General features: G+C 38.5%; 1 protein-coding gene across 1 annotated transcript in view; it reads left to right on the top strand.

Moving 5' to 3' along the window:
* The window catches only part of KCNH8 (potassium voltage-gated channel subfamily H member 8), a 200,926-nt gene that overhangs the window by 81,444 nt on the left and 96,251 nt on the right, over nucleotides 1–23,231 (top strand). Inside the window, exons 5-7 of the mRNA XM_069959709.1 lie at nucleotides 6,391–6,518; nucleotides 11,394–11,634; nucleotides 20,445–20,602. Of these exons, the coding sequence (XP_069815810.1) occupies nucleotides 6,391–6,518; nucleotides 11,394–11,634; nucleotides 20,445–20,602 (527 nt within the window). The remainder of the gene's footprint in view (nucleotides 1–6,390; nucleotides 6,519–11,393; nucleotides 11,635–20,444; nucleotides 20,603–23,231) is intronic.

Raw genomic sequence — 23,231 nt, 5'->3', positions numbered from 1 at the left:
GCTGCTCCTGTTGCAGATGCTGCTGGTACCACACTGTTCATCTATTCCCCTTGCTTCCAAGACAAGGGGGTATTTATGAAACATGGTGTAAAGTGAGACTGGCTCAGTTGCCCCTAGCAACCAATCAAATTCCACCTTTCATTGCTCTTTGGAAAATGAAAGGTGGAATCTGATTGGTTGCTAGGGGCAACTGAGCCAGTTTCACTTTACGCCATGTTTGATAAATCTCCCCCAAGATGTCTCAGCAATACCTGCCCAGTCAGCCAATCACTGGCTGCATTGGTGCCAGTAATTTGCTGAGTGGGCAGTTCCATCTGAGAGCAATAGTGGACCAGAAGGAGCTGCAATGAGTGAAGCAGTAGGGGTCCAAGATACATAATTATTACGTACAAAAATATCATAGAGCTAGCCCCAGTTAGCTCTGTGCTACATGAGCAGTCAGGGAGCACTGTAAGAAAGGAAGTCTTTGGAGAGAGAGACTTCTTGAAGGAGACCTAAATCTGGAGCCAATTTAAAAAGATGCAATGAGAAAGAGTTTGCCTCCTTGGAAAACATCACTGTACAAGACGGCTGACCACATATGTGATCTGCTTTGTAGGAACTAAAACTCGTTACTTATGTGACAGATTGGGGGGGGAATTTATCAAACATGGTGTAAAGTGAAACTGGCTCAGTTGCCCCTAGCAACCAATCAGATTCCACCTTTCATTTTGCAAAGAGTCTGTGAGCAATGAAAAGTGGAATCTGATTGGTTGCTAGGGGCAACTTCCCCCTGGAAGTCTATAAAAATAGCAGCAGTGCAGAAGGGAGAGTAGTTTGCAATGAGAGATAGATAGACAGATATGCTACAGGGTTTAGTAAAGTGTTATACAGTATCATCACAGTGATGAAGTCACTCTCAAAAGCAACAGCAATATGGAGGACATGATATATCAGATGTGTAGCTGTGTGTAGCATTGAGTGGTAATAGAACACTTTACTACAGATTGGAGCATTTATACAGTATGTCTCAGTCTCTTTCACTGTATCTTCTCCTTCTTCTCCTTTTACCCTATCCACAGACTTTGAGCAGCATGTAGCTTGATTTCTCAGTAGACGCAAAATCTTTCTAATCTAAGGGTGTGTTCACACGTGCGGGAATCACATTGGATTTGACGCTGCAAGTTCCACTGAGTTTCCTGGCACTGTCAATTTGAATAGGTTTACATAGTCACAATTTTCATTACACTGCGAGTATGTAAAGTGCCATCCCCCTTAACCTGCTGCGGCCCAGTGAATACTTTACCTGTCCATGCTCCGGCCTACTTCTGTGGCTCCCAGCTCCCTTATTCCCTGCTCAGCCAAACAGTGCGCTGTCCCAACGCAGTTGCTGATTGGCTGAGCGGGACGTTAGGGAAGCCACAGAAGCAGGCCTGAGCGCGGATGGTTAAAGAGTTCACTGGTGGGTTAAGGGGGATGGCACTTTTTATACGCACAGTGGAATTTAAATATATAAACCTATTCAAACTTACAGTGCGGAACTCGCAATGTTAAAAATCTGCTACGATTATGGTACGTGTGAACCCACCCTCAGGGTGCGTTTACACGTACAGGATCCGCAGCAGATATGGTGCAGATTTTATGCTGTGTTCTGTTATTTTGTTACATTGATATCAAATCTGCTGCAGATCCTGTACGTGTGAATGCACCCCAAAGATACATTTTTGTGACAAAAGTGAGGGATCAGTTCAGGAAGTGTACACCCCCAAGAACTGCAGTTCTGTATATAATAATATATTTTTAGGTACTGATGGCATAACTAAATGATCTGCCAATAATGTCTATGTTTTGAAACCCTTTGTCAGCATAGACATAAAAATTACAATAGAATACATTTCCACTTACTAGAATTGCTTAGAGAATTTTATGTTACGTGTATATGGTTTTTTAAATTCAAAATTATCTATTAGGAAACTGAAATACCCCACAAATACTTTATTATACTTCATAATAATATTGTTTTTATGGACTTCAAGTATATATATATATTTTATTTTATTTTTGCTAAAGAGGCCCATATTACATTCATTCTACAACAATACTGCAATTCTAAGCAAGCAAAAACAAGAGTGTGTTTCTAGTGGGGTTTTTTTCAGTATATTTTAAAACGAGACATTTAACTTGAAGCTCCTAGATTCCAGTTTAAAATTTGTAACATGGTTCCCCCAACCAGCATGTGCATTTTACAGTACCAGGACCTGGGTGTGGCTATGTTCCAACAATGTCTTTTTTTGGCCTTTTTTGTGCCCATTTTTTGGATTGTCCTTATTTTGGTGCCAAAGCGGATCTGTTATATGCAGATGCATTTTGGCACAGTTTTTATGCATTTTGGTGCCCACATGATCGGAATTAAAAAAAAGGATGCAAAACAGCTCAAAAAAGACATTGTGGGAACATAGCCTGTAACTGCAAATTCTTATTCTTATTTTTCATGAAGCCAAAGCTTAACAGTTTGCATTCCATAACTAACAAAATCAAAAATCTACTATAAATCATTATTGTACAGTATTTTTAGCTCCACAGGGAGACGTGAAATTTTTATTCTTTAATTAAATTGTCAGCATAAGGTCACTCAGCATAATTTGGTTCGAACGGAAGTGAAGATGAAAACTTCTTTTTCTCATCCAGTGTATTTCTTTATACACCCAGTGGTGCTATCTCAAAATTGTTTCCGCTCTATTAAGTATTGTGCTAAACTAGTCTAAAATTATAAATCCATTTATATGATTTTTATCCCAGTGAGATGTTCTGTCTAAGCTTATTAGAGAAAGGAACCACTGTAAAATGAATAGGAATATGCCATTCCTAGAACATCTACTCCACTTAAAATCTTGCTTTAATCTAAAAGGACACTTACATGTGAAAATAATATGGATTTAGATTCAAACATTTTCATGCAGTTAACGTATCCCAACTATATATGTAAATTTCAGGCTTCCTGCCCACATCATTTAATCTTATCAGGTCATTTCACTGCAGATTCTATACTTTTTCTGCCTGTAATATTTCATTGTTTTACTGATCTGAAAATATCACACATACATATACAGCATATATAAAGTAATATATCAACTATTCAAGCTCTTTTGGTGGTGTTGAATAACAACAGTCGTAGTAAAGAAAAGCCTGTAGAATATTTTTTTTTTATATAATAACAAATCAAGACTGAATGCAATAATTTATTAAACAAAAAAAGATCACAGATATTTTAGATAGTTTTGTCCAATGTACTTTCCGCTCAGTCATACAGAAAGCAGTAGGGATGGGTGGGATCAGCTCGCACAAGCTGAAGAAAGAAAGAAGAGGTAGAGGCTATAGAAACAAAACTAGGAAAAAGTTTCAATATAAACCTATTAAAAAAAAAAATGCCTTTCATGCTTTTCATGGTCCATGCTGGTTTCACACAGTGTGTTTTTTTTGTCACATTCTTATCATGTTTTGAATAATGAAACAAAATCAGCATCACAAAAATACATCTTTTTTATCGCAAATGACACAGGCGACAGGTGAAACAATTTAAAAATGAATTTGACCTGTTAAAACCGCACTGTCAATAACTTCATAACACAACTGCCAGGATACCAGCATTTTTACCAGGTTTTTATTTCCTGACCCGTGATCAAAACATAAGAAAACAGTACCATTTGAAACCTTAAGAGAAGCAGATCACTGATCTCAGGAAGACCAGCCAAAGATAACACTGCCGGCTGCCGATTCAATCGCTAAATGCAGTGAAATCCTAGGTGCATTGTTTCCTGGGAAACGCGAACATGCAAAAAAGGAGCCTGTGAAGCCCATGTGAAACCTGTAGACAATTAATTATGAAAGGGAGGGGGAGGGGATATAAGGTTGTTTTATAAGTTGTGATTTCTAATTTATACTTGGATGTTCATATGTGGTTTGTTTTCTTTTTGCTACTAATTGATGGAAAATAGTCAAAAAAAATAAAATAAAGTTTAATATAAAAAAAATTATGAAAGGGAGCATCTAGTTAGGTGCAGATGAATGGAGCATTGTTAGAGTGGTCTTAGGTTGACATAACACAGTATTTTGGTTAGTATTTAGTCAATATTTTGATTGTGTGCTTATCGGACTAGATGGCACCCAGCCTTGCAATTGTTTTAAAGCATATCCGTCACACTGGACAACTTTCTTGTCTGTTTTTAAGTCTGTTGCTTTAGTATGGACAGTACAAGCAAAAATCACTGCATGGTGACACTACTGGTATATACAGATATGTATTTCCTTATTTTCCCTTATGGATAAACATTAGAGAAGAGCGAACCAGTTCAGCCGGTATGGGATCCGGTTCGGATTTTTCCAAAAGTCCGAGTCCGATCGGATTTGAATTTTTGGAAGTCAGCTCCGAATTCTTTATTCTTGCTTTCTAAAATGGCAGACGCCATTTTAGAAAGCAGGAAGTGTTCTGGGCAGGAAAAGCGCTTTCCCATGATGCCCGGAACGCATCCAATCAGCAGGGATGTTGCACTAGCCCACCCCCGTGTGTCACCGGGATTACTTTAAGAGGAGCGGTCACATGACCGCACGACGCAGTCTGCAGAGAGAGAGAGAGGAGACTATTAGCAGTGCACAGAGCTTGTCAGTGACAAAACGCTGCTGCTGCTGCACTGAGAAGATATTGTACAAAAGCAAAGACAAAAAGATTATTAGAAAAGCAGAGAGGAGAAAAAAGTTTATAATGAGAAATTGGAACTTAAAGGGGTATTCCCCCCAAGGCTAAAAAAATAAAATGCTTCCAAACCCAGCTGGTCTTACTCACCAAGTCCCCTGAGTATGTTGAGCCATCTGCCATCTTTCAAGCTGCCACCGTTTGTGAGTCACAAGGTTTTCTATGAGCCTGTCTATATCCAAGATAGTACTGGCCAAGAAACTACATTTCCCATCATGCAATGCTTCTCCTTAATTTGTCCATGTCCATGTATTACTACATTTTATAGTAAACAACACAGCATTGCATCTGAAGCAACTAAAAGCTGCCCTGTCAGAACAGACCAATCCCTGTCAGGGCACGTTCACACGTACCGGATCCGCAGCAGATTTCATCTAAATAACTGAACACAGCATCAAATCTGCACCATTAAATCTGCCGCAGATCTGCTGCAGATCCTGTAGGTGTGAACGCACCCTCAATAGGAATTTGTGAAATCATTATAAAATATAGTATTAAAAGACTTCAAACACTTCCTGGCAATACTCACGCAGCACCTCCTGGCAAAACTCATGCAACACCTCCTGGCAAAACTCATGCAACACCCCATGGCAATACTCCTGCAACACTATCTAGCAAGCATGGCTGTACTGTGAGGTACACAGAGTGAGAGAAGGAGGTGGGGGGGAGAGGACTGACAGAGGATGCAAGTGAGTAAGTAAGGATGCAAGTTCTCATGCTGCAAATTCAAGAAGACAGAGGAGACAGTTTGTGGGAAGGAGATTAGGGAGGGGCGAGCAGATAAGTGATCATGCAGGGGAGAAGAAGAGAAGGGGAACAGCAGAGTTTAGGTGCAGCACACAGTGAATTAACACATCACAAATGAGCTGAAGCTGCTCTTCCCTGGTAGAGAGCTCTTGCTGCAGGAATCTCAGTGTATCACATGCTCTCCCTCTCTTCAGTGGGCAGGGTCTGAAGAAGAGCTAACCCTGCCTATTGAAGAGAAGGAGGACACTTGATCCCCCACAAAGAAGGTGGAGGCCAGAAGGAAGGAGCAGGTCAGAGAGGACTCAGTTCAGATAATTTTATGCCTCCAGGGGGATGAGTCCACACAGAAAGCAGCAAAATGGTGCAGAAGGCATCATAAGTTGATTTTACAACGATAGAAAGCTTTAAGTGGACTATTAGTTGATGCAAAAATTATTTTTAAGGGAATACCCCTAATACCCCTGGATGGACACATACCTATAATGAGAAAAGGCATTATGTGTAAGAGCTAGTATATGAAAGTAAGGGAAATTATTGAGGAATAATATTGTCACACAGCGTAAGCAGGGGTCTAAGTTATGTAGAATTTTTCTTTCTGACACCCTAAAATCAGATGGTACTGTATGCTAAATGTTGCATATACAGCTGTTTCAAGTCATTTTAATACAATAGTTTATTAATGTGTGATTATCTTCATAATAACCCTACTCTTCAGTGTCCAGATTTGTTCTCAAAAAATCCAGTTCAATTCAGATTTTCCAGAATTCTTAGATCTGTTTTTTTTTGTGCTAGAACAATAAGGAAGTCTGTCATTATATTTTATTACATTTTTAAAGGGTGTCATAGAGATACAGCTCCAAAAGGTTAAAGTTACATGTGGTGATATTTAATTGCTTGTTACTTTTGTTCTACAGAAAAATACAGAAACAGAGGAAAAGCAGGGTCACATTTTGAGGCAGCAAGAAGACGCAGTCGGGCTGTCCTTTATCACATCTCTGGTCATCTACAAAGGAGAGAAAAGAACAAATTAAAGCTTAATAAAGTAAGAAGTTAATATTTATATTGAGCTCCGCATTAGGGTTTGAGAGGATAAACTACACATACAAAGAGCTTTTCATTAAAAACGGCACAGACTGCTGTCACTATATCAGTATGTTCATAACAGCTCATTTAATATGATCAGTAGATGCATAGTCATCATGCTTGCCAGCGACTTACATTGAGGTGAGGGGATCTAATTGAAAATATTTGTATCGCCCGCCCCACCCAGGTTTTAAAGATGGGGATGCCAAAGCAGAGCTTTAAATGTGCAGCCATTTCTCATCTGGGGGTCACAAAGCAAAAAAATTAATGGGCCTCCCAGGTTTGGCACCAAGACTGAATGCCTATGATTAAGGGTTATTTTATTTTACTCTCCGAAGATTATTCATTTTGGCCAATACTTGCATAGTCCTGCACAGCTTCTTGCAACCTAAGGCCATGCTCACACAATGTGAAACACCGGCCGGTCTGTGACTCGGCCAGGTCTCAGAACGGCCGATGTTAGTGAAGATCATCCAGTGTTAGTGAAGATGATCTTCATTTGTGCTGAATTGGGATGCGAGCGCATCCGTGTGCACTCGCATTCCCAATTTACCATTGAACACAATGGAGAGTGGGGCAGGAGCTGCACTCTCCATTGTGTTATCTGTCCAGCTTGTGCAGATGCTATTCAATGTATAGTGGCCGCACAGAACTGACATGTCATGTTTTTGTACGGCCGCTAATATGTGTATACACTCTGGCCGGGATTCTAACTGCACTGCACATAAGTTGTGTATTAATATAAATTATTTATATTAAAAAAAAAAAAAAACTGAAGTCTTCCAGTAATTTTCAACTGCTGTATGTCCTCCAGGAAGTAGTGTATTTTTCTATTCTGACACGGTGCTCCCTTCACCACTTCTGCTCTTCACAGAAACTGTGCAGAGCAGTAGGAAATCTCCATAAAAAACCTCTCTTGCTCTTGATAGTTTCTGACATGGACACAGAGAGCACTGTGTCAGAATGGAAACAAAACTCTACTTCCTGTAGGACATACAGCAGCTGATAAGTACTGGAAGACTGGAGATTTTTTAGAAGTAATTTATAAATCTGGACAACGTTCTAACACTTATTGGTGAAAGAATTTTTTTTTCTCCAGAGTACCCCTTTAGGCTATGTTCCTTCTTTGGGAACATAGCGGGGCAAGGCAGCCATCTCGTTATATAGATGGCTACTAATAAAGATCCCAATCATTATCACCAATATAACAAAATGGCTGCCTTCACTCAACATTTACCGAGTGAGAACTCAAGTGAGAACGAATGCCTATACTGTAGTCTGACTGCAATGCAGATGTAGGCTATGTTCCCACTATGGGATTTTAGCGCGAAATGGGATCTGTCTGTTGATAATGACGGCCGTAATGGGAGCATAGCTATTACGTAATTTAAGTGAAGAGGAAAATTGTATTCTCTGTATTTCTTTACCTTTTGACAGGTAATCATCTAAAGAGTAATTAATGCTAGTGACTGCTACTTCTTCATAAGGCACTGCTAGCTGACACAGGCCTCATACTATAGATTATACTGCCATATCTTTTTTAGCATAATAGCGTAATTCATACTAATGTTTGTTTTATCCTGGCAATATATGTATGCAAACTGTGTAGCTGACAATAAATTATTGTGAAATGTCTTACTGTGTCACTGACACTAGTCTTACAATGAAAGGCCTGCACATCCAAATATGAATGTTAAAGGGCCTGTTAGCATCCTAGATTTCCGAGATGTTTTCCAGATGGCAGTATTTCTTTCAATGTGTTGCTGCTTAATGTCAATTAAGATAAAATTGTTTATTGGGCTTAATGAAGGGAAGTTTGCCTATCTAGACAATGTATTGAGTTGACATCTGCTTCCACATGTAAGTAGAAAATAACAATAAGCAGTCAGTAACAGCTCTAGCGGGAGCCTTTGCAGTCCATTTGACAATTTCATACCAACACACATACAATCTTAAACACAATGCCCATAGGCTAAATGCGTGGAACTTGGCACTCAGCTGTCATAACTCTGTTTGGATCTTCTAGTGCGAGGAAATAAAGCTGATTATTATTTGGAGACTGAGCCACATAGCTGAGCAGTGATTGTCAATTCCTGCACTTTCCTAAAAGACTTCAAAAATCTCCCTGTCTACATCTAAATGCAGCATTTAATATATAGACAACCTAGGAACATTTTTAGATATTTAGAAATAGGGCACCACAAAAATGGTAATAGGCCAATTTATTTATTTATAAAGGTGGGCGTATTTTTTTTTAATCTAAAAATGTGCTATAATATAGTCTATGGAAAATGTCAATCCATGCACATATTGTAAAAAAAAATAATATATATTTATGTTGTTGTTTTTTTTTTAAATAGTAACAACGTGTGCACACACAGCTGTGAACACTCCTGGCCTTGCTGTTTAAATAACACATGCAATGCCCAGTTTTGGATCCCATATTTTAAAGCTCTGCGATTCTGTGTTATTCCCACTAGAAATATGTGACTCAATAACCAGTTGGGTGCTACCGACAGGGGAAGGCACTACACTTTTTATACACTATCCGATCAGAACTTAGAACACCCAGTTGATTATTGAGTCACACATTTTGATAAGAACAACAGAAGTGGTAAAACATAGAGTACAATTGCTTTATAAGGCTAATAAGATGTGACCTCACGTACCCTCATATGCATCAATGTTTGCAAAGATCAATACTACAAACAAAAAAAAAATATTTTTTTTGCTCCATTAGGCATTGCAACGCAAGAATCCTGTCTTTTTATAAATTTTTTAACAGTTCATCTTCTAATTATCTTGTAAAATAAACAAAAATAACCTCTTTCTATTAGCCAAATATGTGACAGCAATTAAAAAAAAATCTGACATTTAAAGGGAACCTGGCACCATGAAAATGCTACCTAAGCTATCAGCATCATGTCATAGAGCAGAAGGATCTGAGCAGATTGATATATATCTTTATGGGAAAAATTTCAGTATTGTAACTTGTAATTTATTAATTGAAATCTCTAATGTTTCCATGAGTCCAGACCATTGAGTGACACCGCCCACTGGACTCCTTAACACAGAATGAGCAGTCAACATGTTACATATTAATCTGCTCAGCTCTTCCTGCTCTAAAACATGATTTCTATAGATTACATAGCAATGTTTTGGTGACAAGTTCCTTTTAAAATGGAAAAGGGATGAAATTAATATAATTATGATTGACCATAAAATAATATAATGAATGATGTTCCACTACAAGAACATCAAGAGGGAAGGCGGCCAGCTCTTAAAATTGACAGCCATAAATAATCATGATCATCATTTGTGGCTATAAATATTACAAGACAGACATCTTCCCCCACTGGGATCTCATTGTGGGAACATAGCCTAAAGGTGTAACTTAAAGGGGTTTTCCAGTAAAAATTATTTTCTTTTAAATCAACTGGTGTCAAAAATTTAGATAGATTTGTAATTTACTTCTATTTAAAAATCTCATGTCTTCCCATACATATAAGCTACGATAAGTCCTGCAGGAAGTGTTGTTTATTTACATTCAGACACAGTGCTCTCTGCTGACATCTCTGGCCGAGTCAGGAACTGTCCTGAGAAGGAGAGGTTTTCTATGGGGATTTGCTACTGCTCTGGACAGTTCCTAACTCGGCCAGAGATGTCAGCAGAGAGCACTGTTTCTGAATGTAAATATACAACACTTCCTGCAGGACATACAACAGTTTATAAGTATAGGAAGACCTGAGATTTTTAAATAGAAGTAAATTACAAATTTATATTACTTTCTGACATCAGTTGATTTGAAAGATTTTTTTTTTTTGTTGGACAACTCCTTTAAATTAAAACTATAAGCAAGTTAGAGAAATCTAACCTGCTGATATATCCCTTTTGTGCACAAGATGCTAAGCATTAACTAAGCTGGGTCAGTCAAATGCAGTCTACTTATCTGTTCAATTAGTTTTGTCAGTTGGTTTTCACTTCACATGCAAGCAAGGGGGATTTTGGAAAAGTGTGTGCACTGGAAAATGGCAAAAGAAGGAAGTGATTGGAAACATGAGGGAGAAAAGCAGTTCAGGAAGTTTACTAAAAACAGCGCATTTGTTCTCCTTTACATATATGTATGTGGTGCACGTCTTATTTTACCTTCTTTGCTTCATGACACAATCCCTTTAACACCACTGCCTGCAGATTAAGACTATAGGGGACATTTATGAAGACCAGTGTACTCGTACACCAGTCTTAAATTATTAGGGGAGGGGACACATTTTTACTTTTTTTTTTACATAAACTAGAAGCACCCCTGGGGGACTTGTATATAGACAGCACTGATCTCTCATAGAGATCAATGCTGTGTATATACACAGCAAAGATCATTGTAATTGGTGATAGATTGCTATGGCCTGCTGCAGGCCATAGCAATCTATTGCCGAGCCTGGATCAGCGTCATTCCGACGCTGAGACCCGGGCCGGCCAGAAGAACGGATGCGATTCCGGGGGGGAGATCCGTGCCACTAGACACCAGGGACGTGCAGTACAAAGCACTTCAATGCAGCTGTCAGGTTTGACAACTGCATTGAAGTGCTTAATTAGCCGGCGCGGCAACGGGACCCGCGTCGGCTAATAGAGGCACTGCCAGGCTGCAGATCCCGGCGGGACCCCGCTCTGAACACCCCCCGCGGCACCATGACGTACCAGGTACGTCATGGGACGCTAAGGGGTTAAGGACGTTTTTACATTGCAAGTAGAAAGTACCCTGGGGCAACATTATATTATGCCTTTTAAAACTGATGCATACAAATATCTTATTTTATGCTCTTCTTTTGTTTTGCAGAATGTTTTTGTAGATAAACCAGCAATTCCCGAATATAAAGTTTCAGATGCAAAAAAAACAAAGTTCATCATTTTACATTTTAGCACTTTTAAAGCTGCCTGGGACTGGCTTATATTATTAGCAACGTTTTATGTTGCTGTTACTGTACCTTACAATGTATCCTTTGTAGACAACGATGACCTATCATCAACAAGAAGCACAACTGTTAGTGATATATCAGTGGAAATTCTTTTTATTATAGGTAAGATCTCTTACTCTTTGCATGTTTGCTGTATGTTTTACCCTAACATGAAATGTGATTACGAGAAAAGCAATTTTTAAGTAAAAAAAGCAATGCACTTTTTTATGTTGTTTATTATACATATGTCATGTAAGTGCTATTAATTTCTTAATGTATAAAACAGTCCTTTACGGCCTGCAGAGAAAAAGTCTTACATATTAGTTCATTTTTGTGGCTGCAACAGCTGTTTCCCTGGCTCCCATAGAGAATGAATTAAGTACCCTGCCACTCCATTCTAAGAGGAGACCCAGGTCCCCTTTCTCATGATTGTGGGGGGCATTAGTAATTAGACCCCCCCCCCCCCTCCCCTGTAAAAATTACTCAGCACAGAAATGTTGAACTGCTTAAAGTGAACCTGTCACGCTAGACCCCCCTATACTTACCTGATCGCGCCGGGTCCCGCTTCTTGATACGGTCCGGTGACGGAGATTTCAGCACCCGAAGCCCGGCACGCTCCTGAGATGAGTCCGACGCTCATAGAGAATGAATGGAGCGTCGGACTCACCATTCATTCTCTATGGGCATCAGACTCATCTTAGGAGCGTGCGCGCCGGGCTTAAGGCGCTGAAATCTCCGTCACTGGACCATATCAAGAAGCAGAACCCGGCGCAATCAGATAAGTATAGGAGGCTCTAGCGGGGGGTTGGGAGCCTGTCACCCCGGCACAGGGGGTGACAGGTCCTCTTTAAAGTGCCACTGTGGTTATAACTTTCAAAATCTAAACCAACAGTATATATGATATAAAGCAAGTTTGCAATATACATTCATTATTTTTTGTTGTTGTTCTCATGCTGTAAAACAGAGCTGAACTTACCAGAAATCCAGGTCCAGTCTCCTGAAGGCAGATTTTCTGACTTGCGCTGATTAAAAAAAGAGACTAAACCCAGGAATTCCAGCCAGTACAGAGAGTCACGGCTCAATGTGTTTATCAGTCACATGACTGCCTTCTCTCTGTGAGCGCTCAGATGGTGTGGGATACATAAGACTTCCTGTTTCCTGGGGGGGGGGGGGTGAGAAAAAAAAGTCAGGAAACAGGAAGTGCTGTATTTTCCATGATAACTAAAAAATAAATAATGAATGTAAATTGCAAACTTGCTCTGCATCACATCTACTGATGATTTAGATTTAGAAAGTTCTAACGACAGTGACTCTTTAAATTAAAATGCAAAATGGTGTTCTATGGTGGACTTCTACTTTAAGCACTGTCAGAGCAGGGGCAGGCTGTTTCTAGTCAATGATTAGGTAAGTGACAGATAACAATTTATACTGGTAGATAAAAGAATATAGGTGTCTTCTACTTGCCCAGAGTAAAATAATAACTATTAATAGATAACAGTGGGAGAAAATCACCTGAGATTATGTTCATCATTACATTGAGCTTTATTTACATGGATTACCTAGTTCCCTTCTAATTAAGCATGAAATCAGATTAGATACTTCAAGTTCATGAAGTGTCAGTCATTGTGTAATGAGTAAATGTGTGAGTATAGAACTTCCTCTAAATATGGATTAGTGTATTTGAGAGTAAACATAAGCTAGTTAAAGATAAAGCAGTCGCCTCTGTTCAACAAGAACACAGACAAAACATCCTATAAATGAATACAATCTCTTAGGCTGTATTCACACGTTCCGTGAAGCTGTCAGTACACACGGAAAAAATGTATAGGCTATTGCTTTGTATTGGACTATTCACATATTCAGTGTTTTTACCGGTCTCCAATGTGTTCTGTTTAACCCTTTAAGGACCGGGCTAATTTTTACACCTACAGACCCACATGAGCCCTTATTTTTTGCGTCACTAATTGTACTTTGCAATGACAGGCTGAACTTTTCCATAAAATATGCTGCGAAACCAGAAAAAAATTATATTTACGGTGAAATTGAAAAAAAAAAAAGTCCTTTTTCTTTGGGGGGGCTTTGTTTTTCCGCCATGTGTCCTATGGTAAAACTAACTTGTTATATATGTTCCTCCAGTCGTTATGATTACAACGCTATGTAACATGTATAACTTTTATTTTATTTGATGGCTTGTAAAAAATTCAAACGATTGTTAACAAATATAAGTTCCTTAAAATCGCTCCATTCCCAGGCGTATAGTGCTTTTATCCTTTGGTCTATGGGGCTGTTTGAGGTGCCATTTTTTGTGCGCAATTTTGCACTTTTTTTTGCGCTTATGCCATTTTTCGTGCAACATCAGGAATTTGATGAATTAATAGATTGGGTGATTACGCAAGCGGCCATACCAAACATGTTTATTTCTTTTTATTTATAAAATGGGAAAAGGAGGGTGATTTTATTAGGGAAGGGGATTTTTTATTAATAAAAACACTTTATTTTATTTCCACATACAGTAATTAGTAGCCCTCAGGGGGACTTCTATATACACAGCACTAATCTCCCATTGAGATCAATGCTGTGTATATAACAGAGCACCGATCCATCAGATCATTGCTTTATTATAATGGGCTGCTGCAGACCATCTAAATAGATTGTCGAGCTGTGATCAGCGTCATTACGACGCTGAGCCCCTGCCGGTTCATTAGAACGGATCTCCCCTCCGCTATCGCATTGCGGGGGGGAGATCCCTCACTAGACACCAGGGACATGGGGCACATACACTATTCAAATACAGCTGCATTTGAATAGTTGATTAGCCGGTTGCAGCGGCTAATGCCTGCGGTCCCTGGCTGCACATAGCAACCGGGGACCACGGCCTGCTGAGAGGGCTCACCACGGGAACCCTCTCTGTTTAGCCTTAATGGCCGCATGACGGGTATACCCGTCATGCGTCGTTAAGGGGTTAAAAATAGTACTTGTCATAACTCGGAACTGAAACAAGGCATGGATTTCCCCATAGAAATCAATTAGAACCGTGTTTTTCACGGATGTACACGGATGCATGTTATGTAATCAGTGTAATTTAAAATGCTTTAAACAGATCTGTTAAAAACACAGACGCTAAACAGATGCAAAATGGATGTAAACACAGACGGTTTTGCACAGATCATGGAGCTAGCTTGCAGACTACATTTACGGACCAGGGAAAAAACTGAACGTGTGAATGCAGTTTTACTGAACACTTGGTAATTTGTAATAACAAATGCAATGTATTTAGAAATGTAGATTTATTAGAGATGAACAAGCTTTTCAAAAGTTCACTTAGGCAGGTTCACCAAACTTTGAAGGGTTCATTTTAACTGCACCTTAAACCATTGAAGGTGTTTAGCTGTTTTATTGCAGTTCACAAAGTCAATCATCAGTGTCCTCCTTCTCCAGTCTCAGCAGCCATCTCCCATCTAGTCAGTCATTGACTGCGATGGGACAGTGCCACAGACAGTGATTGGCTGAACAGGGTCTCACTCCTGAGATAAGAGATAAAGCCCACTCAGTCAATCACTGTCTGCGACGCACTTCCTTCCCAGTCAGTCAGCGTCACTCTCATCTTAGGAGTTACAGCCTGCTCAGGCAATCATTGATTGCCTTAGCGTACTGTCACTCTTGCTTACAGAACGACAGCCCGTGCAGACAATCGATGGCCATGGCAATGTCTCAGTCAGTGAATGACTAAGCAGGCTGTCACTCCCAAGATGAGAGTGACTGCCCGTTCAGCCAGTCACTGACTGACTGAGACAAAACAGCGCCATGGCCAGTGATTGGCTGAGTGAGCTGTCACTCTTATCTCAGGACTGACAGCCCACTTAGCCAATCAGTGGCTGCTGCCCTATGCTATCTCACTCAGTGATTGGAGGAGCGGACTGGAGGTGGCTGGAGACACTGGAGACCTGTAGGAGGACACCAGGGGAGTGTTGACAAGTGAGCATACCCTTTTTTTTATGTGTATTTTAATGTGAGGCCTGCTATCTTTACAAATTTGTTCGAAACTTTGCATAAAGTTTGATTCAATACCAAACCAAACTTTTTGCAAAGTTCAGAACAAATTTCAGTTAATAAGATTTGGTTCGCTCATCTCTAATATTTATTCATATAAAGTCAGTAAATAAAACAGTTCACAGAGACATCCAAAGCCTATGTCAAGGGTTCTATCAAATTTTATTGAAAGACTAGTGCTGCCTGAAGTACTTGTCTTACCATCAAAATGACGCAACATCAGATCCAATTGTAAGCCAATTGGGTCCCAGTGGTAATAGCTATAAACAGAAACCACAATGCAGATGAGAACATAATCTAATGGGCCATGTAAGTTTTGGATGCTCTAATTTTGTTATTTGGGGTTTCTCATGTGTATATATAGTAAAGAAATGTCTCATAATTAGAGATGAGCGAACCTCGAGCATGCTCAAGTCGGCATTTGATTAGCGGTGGCTGCTGAACTTGGATAAAGCCCTAAGGCTATGTGGAAAACATGGATATAGTCATTGGCTGTATCCATGTTTTCCAGACAACCTTACAGCTTTATCCAAGTTCAGCAGCCCCAGCTAATCAAATGCTGATCGTTCGGGTTCGGATCGACTCGAACCCGAACCCGGTTCGCTCATCTCTACTCATAATGTTTCAGAACACTGTGATCATTTTATTAAAAAATAGTTGCCTCACTCAATACTCAGTCAAACCAAGTGAGAAAACTAGAATAAGTGATAAACGCTGGGACAAAAATACTATGTTTGGACATGTATGGACTTGGGATTGGGGTTTCTCGGGACCACCAAAAGAAATGTTGGGTCTTTATGATTTGGGGGGGGGGTTACATTTACCATCAATTCATGTGCTCATAACTGCATCTGAACTTGGACATTTCATCAAAAAGGTATAATTGGTTAATTGGCCTATACGATATAGATCCTAAAGGCAAATTAATAGTTTCAATTTAGCTCCATATATTGTTTTCTTCTGGATGTTTACTGTATTTTCCTGCAGCTCATAAATGGCTGCATGCCCGCCGTATGCGGCGACCATATGAAGGGCAGGGCAAGCTGCAGACATCCGGGGTATGGAAAAACAGATATGGTAGTATGGCACTGTGCCCAGAAGAACACACCTTCTTCACCCGTTTGGTCCACCCTTGTATCCTATCGGTATTACTGTACCTCCTTCTCTGCTTCTCAGATCTCACTGCTGTCTTATATTTTTTATTAATTTTTATTTGGTTTGCATTGGAAGAGGGGTAGTCTTATACGGCGAGTACATCCCAAACTATATTAACTGGAAAAGTTGGGGGTCGTCTTATATGACGGAAAATACGGTATGTCCCATTATTGTACTAAAGCCTGGGCCCATCAGAGGAGTCTCTTGTACTCTGGTAGGTTAGTGTTAATAGCACTGTTGATTCAAACATCATTACAACATTTTATGTAATAGAAAAATGGACAGACATTTAGCCAAAAAGACTATTTTTTGTCAGTTTTCAAAACTTGTAAAATACAGATAATGCTTGAAACCTTTTACAGGTTCCAACTACAGCTATACAAAAGTAAGATCATAAATAAAACAGAAGATATGGCATAGCCTTTTGCAAGAAAGCAATGCAGTTAGATATAATAGAGCAATTTTAACTGCAACATAGAAGCTATATACTTTTTTTTTCCGTGGATGCACATATTGCTTTTCTGGGTGAGATATGGAATCAAGGTTAAAGAACCTATACTGCTTTAATCTACAGCCCTATCTGGATTTATTAATAGAAATAGAAGAGATTGTTGTACAGTACTTCCAAGTTTATCAAAAAAACTAAAATACAATATGTTCCTCTCGATTTTTAAAATGGAACTCAACATGAAAAGTATTTGCAGATTGTTTCTCTTGGTTACATTAACACCAAAATATAATAGAACAGAAAATATATGCTATAGAGCAACTAATTATTTTGCCCGTACATGTCCCAAACTATAAATGTTATCAAATAACTAAAATAAATCTTATAATATAAAATATCTACTATAAATGACTTTAAACTGAGAGATGTGAAGGGGGAGATTTATCAAACATGGTGTACAGTGAAACTGGCTCAGTTGCCCCTAGCAACCAATCAGATTCCACTTACCATTGCTCACAGACTCTTTAAAAAATGAAAGGTGGAATCTGATTAGTTGCTAGGGGGCAACTTAGCCAGTTTCACTTTACACCATGTTTGATGAATCTCTCCAATAGTGTCTAAACATATATATCTCCATACACAACACCTATTAGAGCATACTCCACAGTGATTGAAACATATATGGCTCTATGACTTGGCCTCTGGACCTATGCTCTTTAAACCCTTAGACCCTGTAGCTGTAGAGGAGTAATGCCAAGTTCAAAGTTTGCACTGATCACAAGGAAGGGGGGGGTCTTAAGTGAATAGCTCTTCAGCTCACATACTGCCAACTGTTCCATTTGTTTTTCATGGGACTTCTGTGTTAGCAAAGACTTCAGAGAAGGATTAAGGGGTAGTGATTAGAGATGAGCGAACCGGGTTCGGGTTCGAATCGATCCGAACCCGAATGTTCGGTATTTGATTAGCTGGGGCTGCTGAACTTGGATAAAGCTCTAAGGTTGTCTGGAAAACATGGGTACAGCCAATGACTATATCCATGTTTTCCACATAGTCTTAGGGCTTTATCCAACTTTAGCCACCGCTAATCAAATGTCGATCGTTCGGGTTCGGATTGACTCGAGCATGCTCGAGGTTCGCTCATCTCTATTAGTGATTTTTAAAAGCCTTAAAATGAGCCCAGTGTTGCTGAACTTTATAGCAAGAAGTATAACAAGTAGGCAGAGGGAGATTGTGATCCCGCTGTATAGAGATCAAGTGACATCACATCTGGTATACTGTGTCCAGTTCTGGAGACCTCGCCAACAAAAAAGATATTGACAAAATAAGAAAGAAGGGCAGACTAGATGGATGAGATTGTCTATTTTCTGCTGACAATCTTATATATTTTTTTATAAGGAAAGTACAGTAACTCATAATTTGCCTTTAATCTGTCATTTAGTAGTGATTTTTTTAACCCCTTCATGACCAAAGGTCATTGATGCACAAATGTCTAGGTCACAATGAAGCAACTCTCTCCTCCTCATCTTCTAAGAGCTATACCGCTTTTATTTTTTCACCTACAGGGCTGGTTGGGGTGTCATTTTTTGCACCATGACCTCTAGTTTTTATTTGTATCATATTGATGTAGAAAAAAAATTATACATTTTTTTCTGATATCTAATTTAAAAAAAAATCTGCAATCCTGGTGTTTTTTCCCCCTTTTCATTTACACTGTTCACCGTGAGGGAACAATGTTGTTATATTTTAATAAATCCTACAATTAGACTTTATGGTTACAGTTAAAACATGGCCAAGAAGATCTTGGCTGATGTTTTACTTACCCTGATGACAAGTTCTTCCCTCTCTGCTGATACCGGTCCAAATCTGCTATAGTCAATTAGTAAGAATGTTATGGGTTGGAACAACATAAGCAGAATGGACAGAATGTGTCATAAGGTGAACATCAAGTAAACATGGGGACTGGAGCAAACCAGAATTTCGGCAGCAGCATGGTCTAACAATAAATTAGTATTGTGAGATTGTGAGACCAGTACACTGCAGTTATATTGTATGTAACTCAATTAGATTGTTCAACATGATTTAAAATGTAACAGTTTTATTACAAAATAAAGGAGGTTATTAGAGATGAGCGAACCTCGAGCATGCTCGAGTCGATCCGAACCCGAACTTTCGGCATTTGATTAGCGGTGGCTGCTGAAGTTGGATAAAGCCCTAAGGCTATGTGGAAAACATGGATATAGTCATTGGCTGTATCCATGTTTTCCAGACAACCTTAGAGCTTTATCCAAGTTCAGCAGCCCCAGCTAATCAAATACCGAACATTCTGGTTCGGATCGACTCGAACCCGAACCCGGTTCGCTCATCTCTAGCGGTTATTTATTGTATTTATAATGTCATTTTTAATATTTTATTATATAAAATGTTATTTGCAGTGGAGAGTAAGAATGCCATTACTACAGTAAATCATCATCATAAGACATAATGAATCTGAAACGCTATAAAAATCCTGTAATTCTGAATACTGTATATTTCCTCTACATGAAGAAACAAAGGAATATAGAAGTTAACCAAACATTGTCTTTCAGCAACAAACCATATTAAAATTATTTCTTGTGATAACTAAATTATCTGATGACAGCTTATAATGCAGTTGTAGCAACACTTATTTACTCAGCTGTAAGTCCTTTAGGTTACTAGATAATATATAATATATAATATATCTACTCTATGATGGTTCATGTGGTTAAACTTCATTCATCAATAGGTTCTAAGGATATATATTGTGCGTGTAGCATTTTAAAAAATTTAGAGAGTTACTATTTCAGATAGCTAGCTCTCTATGTCTACCCATACACATCCAGGGTCAGCTCGGCCTAGTGTGGATATATTCCAAATCAGCATACTATAGTAAATTATTGGCTGGCACATGAGATGTGACATTAGATGGCAGGCCAATCCTGAAGAAACCAGGGGGATTGTCCAACATTAATCCATAGCTTATGGTTCATATTTTCAATGGTAAAATAACTTTTGTTAGACTATTTGTTATGTAATAGAATATTTTCTACAAGAAATATACAGCACAGACTCCAAGCCCATAACTCTATTATATACATGAGGGCCAACATTGGGAAATAAATTTTAATTTCAAATGTTTCCAGTTCTATGAGATTTTATTTGCTCACTTGATTTCTTGATTTTTTATCTTGTTATTTGTATCCTCTTTCATGGAATATATGTGATACCTCTCTTTTTCTCTTTCTTTTTTCTTGCCAAGCAGATATTATTTTAAATTTCCGAACAACCTATGTCAGCAAGTCTGGCCAAGTTATATTTAAAGCAAGATCTATTTGTATCCACTATGTTACAACTTGGTTCGTCATAGATTTAATTGCTGCTCTTCCCTTTGATCTTCTTTATGCTTTTAATGTGACTGTGGTAAGTAGTTTACATCATCTCTTTTTCTAGAACTAAACACTGGCACGCAGGATTTTGATCCTTAATTTTAATAAGTATATGAATTTCTAAAAAATCATTTGATTATTCAATTTGCTTTTATTTAAAAAATTCTTTAGAATATTTGCATTGATCTGATTCATTTAACTCATAGTCCACTATAATCCTTCTCCTTTCTCGAAATATATTCTTACACTAACCAACTCTTCACTTTATCTTTTCCCCGTCACCATACCTTTAGATGCATATCCCATGCTTTTATGTTTGTATCTTGTTACCCTAGGTGGCCTATGAATCAGCTACATTTTATACATGCAGTTTTAAAATTTGCTGCTTGTGGTCTCTTATGTATTCTGAATTTAGTTCTCTAAGCATTTGAATCCCAAATCCCAGATACAATACATGTTACTATGAAGTACTGGTTCATATTTTTTTTTACCTTAGCAATACTTTTATTGCTCACGCTTCAAGCAGCATATATTTTAATACATTTTTTAAGGGCAATTTGACTTACAGATGTAGTTGACGTGCAGGTCTATTTAGTTATTAGCGTCAAATCAAATAGTAAAAAAAAAAATACTCATTATTGGCCGCAAATATAATATGACAATACAACCATTCTTTATACACTTTAGCATGTTTAACCAATTTTGATATAGTATTTATACGGAGAGCATGGCAAAAATATATTTTTCATGTGTATCTTTTCCTTGAGACTCTTTGTGTAGATCATTCAATAATTCAAAAGTTCTTTACTTCTTTTTTTATTGTGGCACTTTAGCACACATTCAAACATTAATTTACTGCAAACTGTTTATTGCATGCTTTTTACTGCACTAAAGTGCTTTTTTGCTTATTTACATATTTTGTCCTTTCTAAGGATGTTCTGGCAACACATACCAATTCTGATATTAAATCTTATTTTTTACACTTAACCTTTTAAAAGAATAATTTTGCATACTATAAAGCACTTGCAAATTATTTATTATGTGCTGTAGATCATGCTGGTCATTTACAACTCTCCCTTCTATTCACTTACCATCATGCCTTAAAACTTAGAAAGAATAAATATTAGGAAGCATGTAAATAAAATAAAGTAAAATAAAATGTAAAAAATTTAAATAATATTACTGTAAAGAAGGGAGAAAACAACAAAAGCACCAATTGTTTAGTCATAGACACTAGGGAGAGATTTATCAAAGGGTGTAAAATTTAGACTGGTGCAAACAAAGCAACCAATTACAGCTCAGCTTCCAGCTCTGGTGAAAGGAAAGAGGAGCTGTGATTGGTTTCTGTGGTCAGTTTGCACCCGTCTAAATTTTACACCCTTTGATAAATCTCCCCCTAGGTGTTTTTAGCATATAAAATTATTCCTTCGTGGAATAATAATTTTACTTTATATATGCCATACCATTTTTATGGAGGGTGAGCTTATTAATGGGACTCTGTATGAATAACAAGAGTCCCCTGGCCCCCATTCTACTAGGCCCAAACCAACTGAACTGTCCTCCACTATCGTGATAGGTGGGGTCCCTATTTATCATACAGTATACTATAGATATACTGTAGGAAAACAGGCAGACAAATTTGATTTTCTTGGCTAGAAGCAAAGGCTGAGCAAAAGAAATGATAGCAACATATTTTGATAGAATATATACAAGAAAACAAAAAAACATGTAAACCATGAAAGAGCTATTATGTATAATTGTGCATCAAAGAGGAGCTGTGGATTAGTGTTTGTGCCACACTCTAGCACGCCTCACCCCTCCTTTCTCCTCCCTCTTCTTCATGAATAATCAGTGCTGCCGCCTTCCTACTTGCTCGATTGTCAGTCAGTATCTGCCAATAGAGGACTGATCTGCAATCAGATATAGCTGAAATTCCCAGCCTGTGTATGAGCTGTGGTCTAGGGGTAAATCACCTGTCTAGAAACTAGCCACAGTTTGTTTTCTTAGGTTTGAATTCCCTGATGGAAGTTAAATATAGTTATTTGTTTTTTTGTTTTTTGTTTCTCATCATTGTTTTAAAAATCTAAACTAATTTGAACCTGAATGGGAATTCTTTGCACTTTTAAAAATTGTACAATAATGAGAATAAATAAAAAAATAAATTGCTATATTTCACTTCCATAAGGGGAATTGAACCAAAGAAAACAAATTGGTGCTGGTCTCTAGACAGGTGATTTACCACTAAACCATGTCTCCAACACAGGCTTGGAGGTTCAAATATATCTGATTGCAGATCAGTCTTCTGCTGGCAGATACTGACTGAGAGCTGAGTGAGCAGGAGGACGGGCAGCATTGATTATTCATGAAGAAGAGGGAGCAGAAAACAGTGGTGAGGTGTGCCACAGTGTGGCACAAATGCTGAGGCACAAATCCTCTTTGATTCTTCTTTACAGCAGGAGACCCAAGACCCGAGTGCCTAATCCACTTCACAAATTACTAAAAGGTAATATGCTCACTAGGGGACTGCCAGCTAAAGCTCACTGTCAGCGCCTCAGGTAGGGCCTGGGTGCTGACAGATTCTCTTTAATCTTTACTTTTAATGCCTTCTTGATTTTAATAAGAGATGAGCAAATCTACAGTAGGAACAAAGTGAAGCCCCCCCC

The sequence above is a fragment of the Dendropsophus ebraccatus genome, chromosome 2, assembly GCF_027789765.1.
Source record: "Dendropsophus ebraccatus isolate aDenEbr1 chromosome 2, aDenEbr1.pat, whole genome shotgun sequence".
Classification (NCBI taxonomy): Eukaryota; Metazoa; Chordata; class Amphibia; order Anura; family Hylidae; genus Dendropsophus; species Dendropsophus ebraccatus.
Note: the sequence above shows the minus strand (reverse complement) of the source record. Positions and strands in the feature narration are given on the sequence as shown.